We start from the raw sequence: 18334 nt of genomic DNA, 5'->3' as shown, positions 1-18334 counted from the left end.
TTATCAGAAATTAATCTGATTTTCTTATTTATTTCATTCTCGTATCTTTATTTTCTACCGGAATCATTTTATTCTCTCATACTCGGTTGACTTTCCGCCTGAATAATTCGAACGACCGTTCAAAGACAGCGCAATTCCCGCCACCGACGATCTACAGGCGTGTTTGTAAACGAATACACGACGCGCAGAGACGCTCCTTCGTGAAGGTGAGCTCTTGCACGTGTGCTCGTGTGTGCGTGCGATACGCGGTCTCGGTGTTCGTGCACACATCCCGAGAACGCGTACACGTACATGCATTTGCACGAACGCTTTCGGTGCGTGCGTACTCGTCGGTGCCCGAGATATACAGGACGCGTCATCGATCACGGCCCAATCAGAGATTGTGATTGTGTTTCGACCTTACATTCCTATATTTCTGGAAATCGGTATGCACGTTCTAATGTAGCATCTTCTCTGTAAACGCAATAAAACATCGTTGCATAACTTTGAGTAATAATTTCATTATTCGAATCATCTGTTAGTCGTAATTAAAATAAATTAAAAAATCAAAATAAATTGTAATTTCGAATGAAATTCAACTAATTTTCCATTTCACATTTCATTCGGTTATCCATTTCGTGTACTAAAGGACAATTTTGAAAGCAACTGCAGCTAAACTTTAATCATTAATCTACAAAAATTAGTATATGTAAATTTAATAATCAATTTAGTTACTTCAATAACCTCTGTGTCAGGTAACATTATTTATTATTGTATTTGAAGAATGTTAATGAAATCATTTCGGCCAAGGGAAAATAATGTTTTTTGTTTGTAAAGTACAAATAATAAAGTACTTAAAATCATTCATTATTTCAAATGATTATCTGTTATCTTATTTCAAATGGAATGTGTCCAGCTTTTCGCGTAGACGCAACAATTGAAAACAGTAGAATAAAGTTTCGTCTCGCGTGACCTCGCGTTTCTAAAAATCGAGTCGAATGTCGGTTTTATTTTGTACTTCGAGGAATTATTTTTTCATGGAGAATCAATTATTTGACGATTGTACCGCGACGATTGAGACGCGCTGTAGTCGTACGTATGGTTCGTAGGTGGGAAGAGTATGAAGGGAGCGCGCATGCGCAAATCCAGCTGGCGCCTCGGCCGGCTGAGTAGTCGATGCTGGAACCTCGTAGTGCGAGTGTCTGTGTTTCTTCGTCCTTTGCGTCTTTGCCCGTGGTCGCGAAACCGTACGTGAATTCTGTACACACCACGGTCTATATGGTCTATAGAGGCAAACCAAAGAGGTTCTCATTTACGTTGACTCGCGCGATCATTGTGAACAGGTGGACGTCGTCGTCGAGGTCGCCCGCCTTGCTGCGCGAAACGAGGTTAGTCGACTTTGAATCGAATTTCGAGCAACACGTCGTCCTGCGAGCTACGAGGGGAACGACACCGATATATATCTGCCCCTACGTTCGTCAACTATGAAAACGTCCTGCCTCTGTGTTTCTCTATGTGCTTCTGACCGCGAGTGACTGTCGCGTGTGCGCGTGACAGAGTACATACATACCACGAACCGTGTAAAATCGTGACCGATTCCAGGATCGAGCTCGATCCTTCGTTTCTCGCATGGAACGGTTCGACGAAAATAGTATCTCGTGGACGGTCCGAGCTCCGTCGTCGTTGCTCGAAAATCTAACACAACGTGTCTAGTACGTTCCATCGAAATCCAGGCCGACGATTTCGAGAAAACGGAGACCCGGATATACAATCGATACCAAGGCACGTTCGAGCGTTCGCCGATCAATCGATCGAACACTCCCGGGTTTCGATATAAACACCGAATTCGTTGACATTCGATCCTTGAAATCGGAGAGATCGTTAACGCGTGAAATGATGTCGTTAGGAGATTATTTATTGTCGTTATTTATCAACGAGATGTTTCGTAAAATATATGTATATACACGAGAGTCATGTTTGTCTGGCAACAGCAGTTACAGTCTTCTCGATCCGTTTGAATTCTTATTCAATTTTTCTCGAAACTTTCCGTCGCAACAGTCGATCAAACAGCGATCGACTGTAAGCCGAAAAATGATCTATCGTTTTCGAAGGCCTCGGCGAGATAAACTTGTGCGTTGTCCGACCGCCGAAACGTGGTAACGGAGAATTTGATTAATTGGGATTCGAGTTGCAGGGAACGCGAACGCTAACGCGGCCGCGAATCGGAGGGCTGTCCCGTCACGGCAGGGGGATCGTTACGGTAACATAATACGGCCGCTAATTAATCGCGTTCGACGGGGATTCAAAGCAAACGACATTGACCGAGAAATGATAAAGCGATCGCCGCGTAGAAATTTTCTGCCACCGTCGCGCGCATTAACGAGCGCTGACACGGCGCGTCGATACGTGTCAAACGAGCCTTTCCTCCACCTCCGGTGCAATTACTAGACAACGGTTGATCATGCAATTTACCGGGCACACGTTCGTCCTGAACATACTGTAATATACAGTTTAATCGAGTTCGACGGGCTTTTCCTCTCGTTTGCAACCTGTGATGGACCCTTTAACTAGTTAACCGGTCGATTTTTCCGTTTAAACAATTTCCCCCGGACACAAACAAATTTTAAACGTCGCCGATGCTGCCACGTGTTACGGCAAAATCGTATAGTTCCCCGTTTAAAAGGTGAACCCTCGTGTTGACAAGCCATTTCTTTTTGCTCGGTATGTTCGCACACGAGACCGTTGTATTTTTTCGAGAAATTACACGGAGAAATATTTAACTCTTAGCACTCGAGTGGTGACTCTGAAGCACCACTAGAAATTGTTGTGGCATTATTTCAAAGAAATTCCAAAAAATATTACAAAATATTTGTTACATTACAAAATTTGTATCCAATAGATTACTAAACATTTAAACATTATATGTGGAAATCGGATCAGTTTTGTATGAATAAAATGAAAATATTCTAAGACGGAAGAAAAATTTAGTTTTAGAATGAAAATAGCGCCGAGTGCAAAGGGTTAAACAGAAGTTTTTGAAGCGGGCCTGGACGTAGATATCGACTGAAAGGTTGTCGTTTGACTCCAGTGTCAGCGAGCCGGTGCATAAAAACGTTCGATTTGCATAAATATCCGCTTGGTCCGGTAATTACCGCGAAAGGCGCGCGCGTGTGTTTGTGATCGCTGGGAACACATGACCGTGCGGCGACTTTCTCTTTGTGCCGGTAATTCAATATTTCGAACGTTTTGTTTCGCGGCTCGCGACAAAACCGCGGCGGTGCTCGATGGGAAACGCGTGCCGACGATATATTAGGGGGACCAATAAGGTAATCAATTATTTTGGAATCTAGAACAAACTTTGTGGTAAATTCAAGTTTTTATATAATCTCCATCATTATCAAGGACAGTTTGCCATCTTTTCTGCAAATTTTCAGTCCTCCTCTTATAGAAATCCAGGGTTCTAAAAGCAAAATAAGACTGTCTGCAATTTCTAATTCCAACTGTTTTTCCAATGATAGTTCCTCATTCTGAGAATCTGAAAGTTTTTCACTATTTTCATAAGAATCATTGTTATATTTTCCAAAAAGTCTGCTTCGAATTTGTTTTGCCATTTTATACATATCTGCCTTGGATGTTAAATAAAAAAATGTAGCTTCTGAATCTTTTTGCAGAGATTATGGATTATGCAGATATTTTATAAGGGGTACAACAGTCTTGTCTCTTCTTTTAGATACTTCTTCTGTAATAACAACAAGAAACTCATTACTCAATTCAGTATTCAGTAAGTTTCAGTTTCAGTGTTCAGTAAGTTTTAAATAAAAATTTAAGAATTTATATGTTATAAAATAAATGAGATTCATAAGAATTTTCCTAGATTTAAATTTCTCGAGAAATACTGGAATTTCTCGAGAAATCAGAAATAATTAATTATGAAATTTCTCGAGAAATTCTCGAGAAGGAACACTAGCTATTAAATAACTATCAAATCCCGCATTCAAATGAAAAAGTATGCAATGACGAATATGATCCTCGGAAGGTACGGACGCCGCCATTTTATTACAGGGTTGTAAAATAAAATTATACTGTTTAGAATATTTTGAACGCAGGCTGCTTCACCGAAAACTGTAAAAGAATACGTGTTTCCTCTTCAACGATCGGTACAGAACTAAAGGCAAAACAAATGCTTTGCAAATAATTGATTACTTGTGGGAACCCCTAATATTTTTAGACCAACTGCTCGTCGACGAACGAAAGAACCGAGTTCTCCGTTGACGGACGAGCGCACCGCGCCATACTACCGACCGCATTCTTATCGCAATTCTTTCCGATAAGGACTGTCGACAACGACGCTGTGTGTCCGTTGATTTTTCACAGGCCACCGCACCGCACGGTGCGGCTGCGGATGCGGCTACAACCTTCGTCGCAACGCTCGCGAAATGCGCGCCATTTTTTGAAATTTCGATCTCCGCTTGCCCGTTCAAATAAATGTAAACGACCGTGAACATTTAAGCGTTTTTGCGCCACAGCGAACCGTCGACATTAAACGCAGATATGTTTGTTTGATTCTGAACAAATGGAAATTTTTTGGCCGATTCAATTCACTCCCGTCTTATTCCGGTTTTATAACGCGATTCATGGAAATCGGTATTTGCATGGAGATCCGCAATCTAAGTATAGCCTGCGTCAATGTTATTCGATATCAGTCCTCCATGTTGTGATCAAGTGTAACACAATGTAGGTGTTTAATTTAAATTTTATCAATGAATTTAATCTCGGTTCGAAAACATTGTGTTACACGTACCAACATAGATACCGGGCGAAATGCACGTTTAGAAAGATCGAAGCACCTATTCGAACATTGTTCTTATCGACAACTGTCGAGAGCGGTGTTGTTGCTTATCGGTTTCAAGATACAAGCTCAAGTTTTTCTTTTAATCTTTTTAACGCTTCGAGGGTACATCGCGATACCGTGACTTCTTATCTAGCCGGTCCCTTAGCACCCCTCGCGCCGAAAACTTTCGAAACTTTGATGTTTGGTTACCGCAAACGGTGTAATCTACTCGAGGCGTCACAAAAAGTCGATTTTTAGAAATGACCATCGTTAAAGGCGAGACATAAAGCCGGAATATCTTGGGTTTTTTTTTCTGGTTAAAGTCGCGACGTTGTTCCCTCTCGATTTTCCCGGCTCGGAACGGTGGGCACAGTGTCTATCGGTGAATGCATCGTGCACGCGTGCCGCTAATTGCCGGCGTCTTATTACCGGTCCCCGGTATCTCTTCGGGAGAATCGATGCTCTAACGAACCCGTATTTTCCTGTTTTGCAGCGTCGAGCCCGATAATCGAATTCCATCAGCCGGACCGAGGAAAGACGTTCAGCCACGGACAGAGACGGTGGGAGAGGGCTAAAGGGCTCCGCACATCGACGTTCCTCGATCGAGCGAACAACGCGACGCATCAGATCGACGAAACTGGACCGATCGTTGGCCGTACGGAGCTCGAGCGAGGCTCTGTCGGCTCGACCTTCGAAAGCGATGTGCCAGACGCGACTTTAATCGCGTTCGAGTGTCCCCGTTCGTTCGGTGAACGTTCGTTTGTTTGTTTCCATTCCCTGTGATCTGTACGATGGGGCGAGGCTGCTGGATCAGCGGCTCCGACTCGGAGGACCGGTAAAGTCGCGATCGGTGCAGTCCTCCGTGTCCCAGAGCCACGAGGACAAGCAAAAGGATAGGAAGAGGTCGAGGAGGTCGGTGAACGAATGCGCAGACCCACGGCCACGGTACCGGCACCGGAGAATGCCAGGCTGGCCCCGTTCGACATGGGATAGATGATAGATCACGAATAATGGGGTGGTAGAGCCAGCAGGAAACGCAAAATGGATTGGGTGCCTCGGCTCAGGTAGCCAGAGACGAAGGTGTCGCGGCCGCCGGGGCGAAACGAGCCCCGAGAAACCAGTGCGAAAGACTTCTGTCTCTTCAAGGAAGAGACGGACCGGATCGGATCTTCTTAACGACTGCCGTCTCGTGGAGAAATTGAAAGACTGACTCGATCGAACCATCCCCGCGATTAACACATCGGCTACACATATCGTGTTCCTTGGATTCTGCTTTTCTCTCCTTCTTCTTCTTCTTCTTCTTCTCCTCACTCTTTGTCTCGCACAGCCACTCTTTGACTATCTCCCTCTCGCACGTTCTACCCTGGAACCTCCACATATCTTTCGAGATCTCGCGTATCGATTCCCGGCAGCTACTACCTCTCAGAAATTTCTGGGCCGGTACTTGCCAACGTCTTGTTCGTACACACATATACACGCGTGTAGAAGCAAGAGTATACGTGCATCTCGTGATCCACGGTGTAACCAGAACTATTCTGCTGCCTAATCGCGCGAGCGTGTCGCGTCTAACACGATCGCGGCCCCCTTTATTTCTACGAAAAAGAGTTTCTTCCAAGAGACTCGCGCCACGCGAACGAAATTCTGGTTTCGCTCCGAGAAAGACGACTTTCCGTTTCGGGTGTACTTGCCGTGCAACACACACACACACACACACACACACACACACATACACACTCCCGGACACCTCGATCGGAATCAGTGAGAGAAGCGAAGTCAGCGCGGCCCGCGACAGAGCAGGATGGGTTGTGGACAGAGCAAGATCGGCAACATCTATCCGAAGAACAAGAAAAACAAAAACAACAGCGGCAAGAAGAACGGCGAATCCGTGGGTGAGTCACTCTTCATTAGCCTGCACTAATTCGGTGACAATTAGATTGCGGATCTTTATGCACGATCAGAATCCTCTGCATTCGTTGCAAGAGCCAAATAGACATTTTCTTCTCTCTTTAATCATTTTAACCCTTGGCACTCGAATGGCGACTGTGAGGCGCCACTAAAAATTGCTGTACCGTTATTCAAAATATTTTTTACATTATTAAATTTGTACGTATTTGTTCAATTTGTTTTACTGTACGAGTAAATTGCACCATTTTCGTATGTATAGCATGAACAAATGTACACTCGCGGCGGAAAATATGTTGACACCTTTTCAAGCGGAATAACTTTTTTAAGATTGGTCCAAATGACTTGAATCTTTTTTAGATGTTAGACCAACTAGTTTGGTAGAGAATGACTAAACAAACATTTTTTTAGATTGCAATTTGGTTGGAATGACAAAAAATTATGATTATGACTGTATATAGAAGGGAAATATTCTAGGTCGGAAGAAATGTTTCGTTTTAGAGTTAAAATGTCTTCGAGTGCGAAGGGTTAACAAGTCGAAATTATTTAGTTGTTATAAGTGCATCAAATCCGCAGTCTAGTAATCATTTAATGCTACAGATTTTCAAACTTCCGTCTCGAATCGGCTTTAGACCCGACGCGTAAAACGACCAGATTGCTGTTGCATAGTTTACGTAAACACGTAAAAATACGACAAGCATTCTAATACAAAGTATGTTCGATTCTGTGACGCGATTGTAGGGCAAAGGGTTAACTCGGGACTCCCGGCGTCGACGCTTCTCCAACTCGCGCCGTGTAAATTGTATCCGAATGCAATCTTGCTCGGAATCTTAGCTCTCGCCGTCAGCGTAAACACCGAAAAGTCTCCACGCCTGTTGGCCGACAATGAAACCGGCATTGTTCGCGTAATTAACCTCCTCGTTCGTCAATCTTCCTCCGCCGCATAATCGTTGACCCGATCACTGTAATTAAGCAGATGCTTAATCCGAGCCATCAACACCCGTCGTTCTAGATACTCCTCGCTGAGGGGTGATTAAACGGAATCGCCCTGATTACGGATATCGTTTCCCGCCATCCCTGAGAAACGTTTCTTTCGGTTGGGGGGTGTCTCTCTTAGCCCTTAAAATTCGCACCTTTTAAGTGACTCTGCTTGCGCCGTACAGTGGCGTTAGCATATTTTAGATTCTGAATCCATTTCTGTGATTTTGCTACGTTTCGAAATATTTTTGAGGGCCTAACAAATGAACGCTCCCATTTCCGCTGTTGCGTAATACGTTGAGTGTCCACCCTGCAGTCTTCGAAATGGGATTAAAGTAATTTATCGAATGAAGTAAAAATCGAAAAGTTGGAGGATGACTCGAAAAATACTCTGTCACTCTTCTAGCAGGTTGCAATGTAAAAATTCGTTTGCAAATATGGAGAAATAATTCCATTTTTGGTAGACGTGGCACTGAAAGCGTTAATACCCGGTCATTATCGTCGAACAGCGAGAAATTCGTTACGGATGTTCCGTCGACGAACCTGCAATTTAGCCAATCTGATCTTCGAACGGCTAAAATTATAGGAACAAGCCCCCTGTTCGGAGATCGACCTCTCTCCGTATAATGTCAGGACATCCCACGAGCGTTCGCGTTGCGTTTTCCAAAAATACGGCGGAAAAGCCGCGCTCGTTGCGCAACAACCTATTTCCCCGGCGTGATTTCCGTACCGATATTAACGTCTTTATCTCCGGATGGTAGCAATCGGTGACTCACCAATCAGATTAGAAACGGTGTATCTATTTTTCGTAGTGGAATCGCGGTTTCCTGTTTTCTCCACCGGCGCGACGCGTGTGTCATCGATATTATAGATAATCTGTTAATGCACGCCGAGTGGAATTCGTTAGTCACGTCGACGTCGCGCAGGTGAGAGGGAAATTCGCCGATTTCCCGGCAATCATCGACTGACTCATCGTCACCCGGTTTTCTACACGTATGCGCTAACGTTGACCGACGAAGCCGATCGATATGGGACGCTTCATCGAATTCGTTATCGAACGATTTTGTCCCGTAATCAACGATACAGGAGCTCGGTGGATCGAGAGGGAAAGAGAAAGAAAGAGAGAGAGAGAGTGAGAGAGAATCGACGTGCGTACGTGAACACGAACACGCACACGTGCGCAAGCGTGTCCCTTGCGTCGATCGATTTTCTTGGTCGCGCGTATAACGTATAGCAGGTATACGTATAGTGCGTGGTTCGAGGAGGATTAGGCTCTCCTCGGGTTAGGTCGCGCGGAAGGGGAGCGCGCAACCTTTCGAACGCTAAATTGACATTCAGGGACCTGTTGTTTCGTTGTACGCTCGTCTGCGTTTCATAGGTTCAACGGGGGCGGATTGACGAGCGGTCACCGGATGCGCTTCCCGGCGCGCAGCGCAGTTTTCGCGCGTTCACCGGACAAAGAAATCGAAGCGGGTATCGTTACGAAGCCGCGAGATGGTCCGGTACTTTCGGTGGAAATGTACGAGCAACGCGGCGGCTATTTCGAGCGGTGTTTGTCGGCCTGATTCCTACCGGGAATAAATTATCCGCGGCGATTAAGCGCTGATAGATTTTCTATTCGGCGGAGTCACGCGACCCAGATTCCGAGGGACACCGACGATGTCGCGCGCTGCGCCGCGGTTTTTCTCTCGGCTTCTGTCCCCGACACCAACAATCTTACTCTACGCCGATATTCTTCTCGCTACCGATCGCTCGGCGACCGTTGATCGATGTTTCGGCCGCTATCGAAATTTTACTGTATTCTGTACGCTGCCCGAAATTTCCATAAAGCCGCCTGATTTTTTCGTGAAATCTTATAATTATGTCATAGCAATGAGAAGCTGATGCATCATAGCATTTTTGCATTAATAAAAGAAACCATATGCATGTTTGCAGTCATAGCATTTTCGAAGGTTCGATATGGTTTATTGTTCCAGTTGGTATGCTAGTGGCAAACGATGCGATGAAAACACCTTTAATTAAATTGTCTCCAAAAAAGACTTGGGAAGGTTTTATAGGCGGTGGTATCTCAACGGTTATTCTTGGTTTAATGATATCGTACATCATGTGTCAGTACCGCTACTTTGTCTGTCCCATTGAATACAGCGAAGCATTAGGAAAAACATTTTCGAAGGTTTGCAGTCATAGATATATTCTTTATTTATAAAAAAAAACAACGTAAAATTATATAGTTTAACGAAAATTGTACTGCGAAATTTCCATAAAGCCAAACGTTTTTTAAGTAGATAGCATGAATATTGACAAAAATTTCTTCTAAATTTCGAAATTAATACTTAGTATAATTGCCATTTTTTCGAATAACGTCGAAAATTCTATTATGCATTGATGCAATCAATGCACAAAGAGTTTCTGCTTCGATCGATGTCCACGCTTCGTTCACTGCAGTCCATAACTCAGAAACAGAGTTGAACTGTTTACAATTGCCATATACTTTTCTTGCAAGTATTCCCCAAAGGTTCTCGATTGGGTTTAAATCTGGTGAACAAGCTGGCCATGTCAAAACCCCGATATTTCTGCTGTCTAACCAGTCCTTTGTTTCTCTTGATACATGAACTGAGGCGTTATCCTGTTGAAAAATGAAATTGTCAGTCTCAATTTCTTCAGTGAATGGTATTAAGACTATCTCCGACAGCTCCGTGTATTGTGACGAATTCATTTTGTGGTTAATTCGACAGATTGGGGTTTTTTTATTGGCTCTGAATGCAGCCCAAATCATTGATGAGCCTGCACCGAAGTTACGACTCGTTGCTACGTTAGAATCTTTTCTTAAATCGTGCCAGTAGTACTTGTGACCATCTGGCCCATCCAAGTTAAATTTTTTCTCATCGGAGAAAATTATATTGTTCCATTCTTCTGTCCAGGACATATGTCTTTGTGGAAATTCGAGACGAGCTTGTTGCGTCGTTCTTTGAGTGCTGGTTTCTGGAGCATTTTTTCCATTTAAATCGCCCTGAACTTTTTAAAATTTGCCGCACACGCCTCGTTGTTATCGGTAGCTGTAGTTCAGTTCGAAGTTGTGCTGCACTTTTTGTTTTCCTTGCTGCCAGCCTAATCAATAACGAATATTGTCTTCTTGTCAATTTTTTATTTCCACCTGTAGGGTGTTTCTTACCATATTCTTCGCCCAAATTTATATAATTATCTATTAAAGTACGCGGTCTATTAATTTTTGTTCGCAATTGATCGATTAGAACACCCCATATCTTTATAAGCATCAACGGATGCCTTCTCTTCACTGGTCAACAACTTGCCTCGTGGCATTCTAATAAAAATAAATATACAATTATAATATATATACAATTTTTATGAATTTAAAAATCAAATTTAGTGTAAATAAGCACATCTGAATTACAATTGAAGTGTCTTTGCTGAGACTCACGTGTTGTCCACACAAAATCTAAGCACAAAGTAAGTGGCTTTATAGAAATTTCGCACTCCCGGTCTTCGACGAAAATGTAAATAAATTAAAGACGTAAACGTTTGTGAGAGAGTGGCGTGTATATCTCTACTCAGTAGTCGGTATACAATGTTATAGATATTTGAAAAGTAACAAATTTCTCTATATTTTTCAAAAATACACCAAAATGTAGGTGGCTTTATAGAAATTTCGTGCAGTGTATTTCCACCGAATCACTGGACCATTTTTTTTTTTCGTGAGGAAATGCTTTTCGCATACCGCGGCTCCCTGGGGAAAGCCGGGGTTAGTGGGACTATGTCCAGGGGGGTACCTAAGCTAAAGGGGAGGTGCCTGGATCACGCGAGTATTCAACAGGACACCTCCCAGGCAACATCCTGCCCCAGGGGTGGGCAATCGGATCACCGGACCATCTAGATGCATCAGGCTCCTCGAGACGATCACTTTTCGTCCGTGTCCCTCCCGTTTGGATTAAAGAGACAGGCGAACGAACACCGGTTGCCGTCGCACGTCTCGAAATCGCGCGTCGAATCGCGGTTTGTTGTTTACCGGCTTGGACGTCCGCGAGCTAAATATATCGCGCGATAATTCTGATATTTATATCATTAGAACGGCTTCGTTCACGCGGCGCGGCGCCTCGAGAGCCTGTCGCGCGTCTAATTCGCGCCGTTCACCGTGATTACGCATCCTTAGTCATCCGGCCGTTCAGTTATACAGTAACAACGATATTGTTGCATCACGTGGGAACGATGAATGGACGAAATTCCACGTACCCGTTGCCGGAACGTCGGTAATTACCATTTTCTTCGTGGATCGTCTTCGAACGATTGGCTAAAACAATGGCACGGTTGTGAAAGTCATCGAATCGATGAATCACAACCTTCGCAGAGCTGTCCCACCTATTTTGAAGGAGCCTGTAGGACAAACAGACGGTTAACAGCTCGATGTTTGCCGCCGTCTTATCGTTGGTTTTTGCAAATTTCACGCCTGCGCGCGAAGCACCAAAATAATCTTGTTGTTTACGAAATTATCGCGAACACACGGCCCGATTATAATTTTATAGATAACTGTACAATTAAGCATAAATATATTTTTAGTTGTTGATCGGTTATCTGAGAAACGCGTAGTCTTTCTTGAAAACATAACTTCACCGTCTCCGGGCATTGGTAATCGCGTGTTAAATAAAAAACGGTAACAACAACTTGTTTATTCGTACAAATTGTAGTTCATTAGGGATGGAAGCGGAAACTATCTTGCTGCATAACTCGCCGACGGATTAACCCATTTGCATCATTCGCGGATACAGTGACTCCCACTAATATTCGGACGGTTTTAAAAAACGTATAACTTTGTTAACATTGGACCATACTACTTGGATCTTCTTAAGAAGTTAGCACAATTGGTTTGCTACATAAAGCGAAAAAAAAAGAATTTACAAAAATTGCAATTGGCCGAAGTTGCAGAGAAAATACTAAAAGTTGTATTTTGCAATTTTTTTATGTGGACTTACATTGAAAATTTAAAAAGTACGATTTGCAGATCTGTATGAATTGTACATATTCCGAGAATTTCGTCAAAATCGGTCAACGGTGTAATGAGCTACAGATATTTCAAAATGATCACATAAGGCCGAAATTCCCTGAAAAGGTCAAAATTCTGCGACTTTCACCCCCAAGCTTTCAACGTTAAACTAACGTAGCTCATTGCAACGTTGATCGATTTAGATGAAATATTCAAAACGTACTTTTTCAATTTTCAATATAAGCCCGCACAAAGAATTTGCAAAATACAACTTTTGATGAAATATTCAAAACGTACTTTTTCAATTTTGAATATAAACCCGCACAAAGAATTTGCAAAATACAACTTTTGATGAAATATTCAAAACGTACTTTTTCAATTTTGAATATAAGCCCGCACAAAGAATTTGCAAAATACAACTTTTGATGAAATATTCAAAACGTACTTTTTCAATTTTGAATATAAGCCCGCACAAAGAATTTGCAAAATACAACTTTTGATGAAATATTCAAAACGTACTTTTTCAATTTTGAATATAAGCCCGCACAAAGAATTTGCAAAATACAACTTTTGATGAAATATTCAAAACGTACTTTTTCAATTTTGAATATAAGCCCGCACAAAGAATTTGCAAAATACAACTTTTAGTATTTCCTCTGCAATTTCGACCAATTGCAATTTTAATCAAACATTCTTTTTCACATTACGTAGCGAACCAATTGTTCTAACTTCCCAAAGATCGACGTTTGCTTCGAACTTTGCCAAGGGAAGAATATTAGCCGTCTAAGAGTACACGTTACTGTCACGTCACGTGAAAACAAGTGAGTATATATATATATATACATGCATTATTATTTCCTTCGTATGAAACGTGACATCACGTGACCGCACGTGACATTAACGTGTCTATAGCTTAACCCTTTGCACTCGGTGCTATTTTCATTCTGCAAACTAAATCTTTCTTCCGTCTTAGAATATTTTAATTTTATTCATACGAAACTGATCCGATTGCCACATATAATATTTAAATGTTCATGATCTATTAAATACAAATTTTCTAATGGAACAAATATTTTATAATATTTTTTAGTGGTTCTTCAGAGTCACCACTCGAGTGCTAAGGGTTAATTCGCAACGGAGCCGTCCGTGGGGATCGTCGAATTCGAATTTGGCGGGCGCGATGTGCGAATGGTTGTTTTCAATTTTCCAGGTAGCGCGGAAAGCTGCGCGCGCAGCCGACTCTCGGTTTCCATGGGTTGCGACGTTGCCGCGCTCGGTGGCGGGCAATGCCGCGCGAAACGGTTAAAAGTGTCCGGTTGCGCGAGGCTGCGGTTCGTAACTAAACGCAAGCGTGTCCGAATACACGAATGTCCGAGCGCGAGTTGAGTTGGTGGCAAAGTGGCGAGTACACACACACACAGAGAGAGAGAGAGAGAGAGAGAGCAAGTCGAAACGCGCCGCAGCCGCTTGGTTTCGCTTCGCGTCGTAGCTCTCGCGGCGATACGTCTTCCGCTCTGTAAACAAGACAAGTTCCAAGGCCCGAGTCCGATATCATCGCGCTCGGTAGTAGAGCAGCGGTCTCTCGCTTGCCTACGTGATCGTCGTCCCGCCTATAAAAGGGTCGCGCCTCTCTAGCCTCGGAGTCTGTCTTTCGTGGTAATTTCGTGTGCGAGGATCGTTCTCCGATTCCGCTGCCGTCCAGCGAAAAGGGGAACGGAATCTTATCGAACAACAACGTTCTTTTTCCTCGTTATTTACAATCACGTCTAGATCGTACGAGAAAACCAGTTTGCTGGTACGGCGCGCGCCGCTTCTATTGTGCAATCGTTCCGCGAAAAGTGAGGTTAAGTAGCCCGGTGCGCGCGAAACCCCGAAACACCGGGACAGGTGACAGTGAGAGAAAAACGGTCTCGTGTCCCCTCGCGGTGACACAGCCCCGAAGGACTTCCTGTCCCATCAGGACGTCGGATCTCGAGGGCAAACAGAGACGACCGAGGATGTGGCTGAAGGTGCTAAGGCAAAACATAACTCATCTGGCCCGCAGGGCGAAAGGTAAAACTATATCGTCGTTTCTGTTCGTCTTTCTCTCCTCTCCCCCCTCTGTCCATCCTGGAAATAGGAATTCCGGAACGGGACGGCGGGCATAGCGTGTGTCTAATGCCATCGAGGGAACGGTTATTTATAGCACGTTACTTCAAGCTTTTACGAGCGGACGTGTCTCGTGCATCTTTCTGTAAACACGTTACGTGGCCGCCGCTCCGCGCGGCTCTTGTTGTTCAAATTCTTCGATGGGGTGCAATAACAAAAGCACCCGAGACGCGGCGAACCGCGCTGCGTCGTTCATACAGTGTGTCATTCGGCCACTCGGAGAACCTAGCCGTGCGACGCTAACGAAGCGTAATCTCGTTACGCGGTGAATCAGGCTTTTGAAATTACGCTTGTCGGCTCGCTGATTATATCCTGTTTGCCGAAAGAGGGGATCGACGCGCGGCGCAGTTCGCGAAATTGCAATATCCTTTCGGATATTCGAAAAGGATAATTACGAATAGAAAAGAAGGGGGGAACGCGTTCCCGGGGAGAGGGGGAAAATGAGTTTTATCGATTGCGTCGCATGAATCGATAAACGAAACATCGACGCGCAGTTTAGAAGCGGATTTACCGAAGGAGTACGCTCTCGTGCCGCCGGTAATTCTACACTGGAATTAGGCTGCATCTAATTTAGGCTCGTCTCGCGTTTCGCGGGTGTTACGGAGAAGCGAATCGTGGAATGCGCGGCAAGCGCGGCGGCGCGCCCGAAAGCGTGCGCGCGTGTGCGTGCAAGCTCGAGCGCGTGCGTGTTGCAGCTGCGTGAGTCACGCAGCTGCTGGTTCGGCAGAACGTATCCGGCTTTTGCATTGTTCCGAGTTTGTTAACCTCACGGAAAAATCGTGCAAACGCCTCTGCCGGCTCAGTATTTAGGTTCTGCGTGCGCCTCGGCGCCGCGTGACTAGGGTAATCGGCGCGATCGCGATCCTCGTTTGAATTTCGAGTGTCGTCGGCGCAGGGGAAAATGGCCGCGCGAATCGAACGAGGTTTCTGTCACTTTGTAACCACACGCGCCGCTGTGTGCGCGATACAAAATGAAAATATTTGAGATAACGTACGCGGAAGACAAACATCGCGGAACAGCGAAAACAACGAGTCTTCGCGAACACTCGAAATCTTATATCGGGAAGAAAGAAATCCTTTGTTTATTTGTTCGCGAACGCGTTACCTGCCGGTGGTTTTGTTCAGCGGGTTTGCAGAAATCTGGAAATGTTTGGTTCTACTCGCGACGACAATGAATTAACTTTATTTGTTCGTGATTGCCAACGCGATAAAAGCCAGATGATTTAAAGCGTTAATTGCAACTGCGTTGCACGAAAAGAATATTGCCAATTCACGGGAGAAATTAGCGGGATCCGACGAGCGAAGGTTCTGGTTCGTTGGTTGTGTGCGTCGTTCGCTAATTGCGGAGCTAACAATCGCGAGCGATAAAGGCGCCAGTGCGTTGCGCCGACGTATGAATTCGAAACGAGGTTCGCGGTGGAACGGAGCAACAACGCAGCTTGTTTTCGCGTTTTTCCGCGTAGGAGGAACGCTCGGCGGAACGTGACCATAGTCGTGTCAGCCGTATCGTGTGCGAGAGCCGACCTTGGGAACGAAATAAGAGGTGGACACATTTCGGGCGCTCCCTTCGAGCTGTTATCGATACCCGGCTAATTCTGCCGCATGCGAAAACTTGCACCTGTAACCTTGCCGTGGTAATTGCGTCGTCACGCTTTCCGAAGACATCTCGTTACGTCGATGCCTTCTAACCGCCGCACCACGTGATACTTCGCCGATCTACGAAAAATTCCATTTCGACAATAATCTAAATGTAGATAAAAAAAAAAGGAAACAGTCCTAAATTGTCCATAATCTACAAAGATATGCACTTTTTTTCAGTAATTGACCAATTAAAGTCTGACTAACCTCGTTTTCAAGTCCATGCGCGCATTAGGAACTCTATATTCTTTTTGTAAATACATTATACCTAGTGTGTATTCCAATTATATTTTGCGGATTTTTATGTCAGATATGTATACTTATTTTTTTATGAAAAAATATGTGAAATTAGTCTTCCGAGCACGCATAGCGATAAACGCAAGATGCAACTTCCAATTTCAAAAATATACATAGAGTTCTAGTACATTATACCACGTTATACCAGGTTCTAATAACGTGGAAATGAAAGTATTTTTTAGGAGCATTAAAACTATAAAACAATCTTACCTTGCGGTATACAATTTAAATATTCTATTATACACCAAAAAGGCATCACATGATTTCTAAAATGGCATTACCGAGTACCGCGAAGAATTTTTTACAGTTGACATAATAAAGTAGCAAACACCCGCAAGATATCATTGCAATACACTAGTGTAATGTATTTACAAAAAGAATGTAGAGCTCTTAATGCGCGCATGGACGTGAAAACGAGGTTAGTGAGACATTAAAGACTTGTAAATAAATAATTAATGGTCAATTACTAAAAATTTAGGACTGTTTCATAATGTTTTTTTCTATGCTTGGATTATTGTCGAAATTGAAATATCAGACTGTGCGCCGCCGCGGCGTTACCGGCGACTATGCGCAGCGCAGCCGGTCGCATGCCCTATTTAGGCCCTTATCTGTCTATTTCTGAGCGTATCGGCTCACCGAGTGCGCAGCGGTCGTCTTATCGGCCCTAAAACGACTTCATCATTTTTGTCTTCACCTTTACGTCGACGACCAAAAAGTAGCAATCCTGTAGCTCGATCCCGTAACTCGGTTGCATTATCGATCTTTGGTAATCGGAGTTAATGTATTATGAATAGGCTTCTGAAAATTTTCAGAAAACGCTAAAATATAACATTCGACGGAATTTAGTAGAATCTTTATTTATTTCAGATCTACAAAGGCTACCATCACTGAAAATAAAATTTTATTTGACTCTACGTTCTCAAAATACCTCTAAAAAAAAATATGCAAATTGCATAAACATCCGCAGTCTAGTTACGAATTACAACGAATACACTGACTTTCCTGTTGTTTTGAAAAACAGTTGTCGTACCTTGGGTAATATTCGATCAGTATGTTATCGCTGTTTAATTGTCAAGTAATTGTCGATAAGAGGCTCGACCTCTCTCAACATTTCGACTCGGGCAAGAAAAAACAAAGAATCGCGTATCAACCTACGGCGCGATTGAGTAGATTAATTTCTAATCCGTAGATAACGAGCTTTATCAAATTTGCGTGCCAGTTGTGGCCGTTATCGGAGCGACGCGACGCGACGCGACGCGACGCTACGGTATCCCATCTCGTCGAAAACGGCGTCGAGCTATGGTGAAATCGAATTCCTCGTTGGGTCGCGTTCCTCTCGCAGTTCCTCGGCTACTTTCGTTCTTCCGTTCCGACGACGAAGGAAGTTCGAAGTCCCCGACAGTTTCGGATCGTCGGTGCACGTGACGGACGCGTTCCTGCGTCGCTTAGATCACGCCTCGCCGCCTTCGTTCCGCTCGACGCCGCTCCGCACCGCTCCGTACTGCTTCCGATTTATCGTCCGACGAAGTCGTGTGACGATCTACGTCACTTTTCCTCGGCGCGAC

At 44.1% G+C, this 18334-nt stretch overlaps 1 protein-coding gene across 2 annotated transcripts in view; it reads left to right on the top strand.

Annotated features, from left to right (window-relative positions):
• Nucleotides 1-1148: 1148 nt before the first annotated feature.
• Nucleotides 1149-18334, top strand: part of Tow (target of wingless) — a 63570-nt gene continuing 46384 nt past the window's right edge. The window contains exons 1-2 of one of the 2 annotated variants that reach the window (XM_076798650.1): nt 1149-1367; nt 5304-6699. In XM_076798650.1, the coding sequence (XP_076654765.1) occupies nt 6609-6699 (91 nt within the window). In that variant the 5' untranslated portion in view covers nt 1149-1367; nt 5304-6608. Of the gene's footprint in view, nt 1368-5303; nt 6700-14181; nt 14739-18334 lie in introns of those variants that run through there. The other variant, XM_076798651.1, reaches the window with a different exon arrangement.

Source organism: Halictus rubicundus, chromosome 12 (genome assembly GCF_050948215.1).
Source record: "Halictus rubicundus isolate RS-2024b chromosome 12, iyHalRubi1_principal, whole genome shotgun sequence".
NCBI lineage: Eukaryota > Metazoa > Arthropoda > Insecta > Hymenoptera > Halictidae > Halictus > Halictus rubicundus.
The sequence above is the reverse complement of the archived record's forward strand: the minus strand, read 5'-3'. Positions and strand labels throughout refer to the sequence as shown.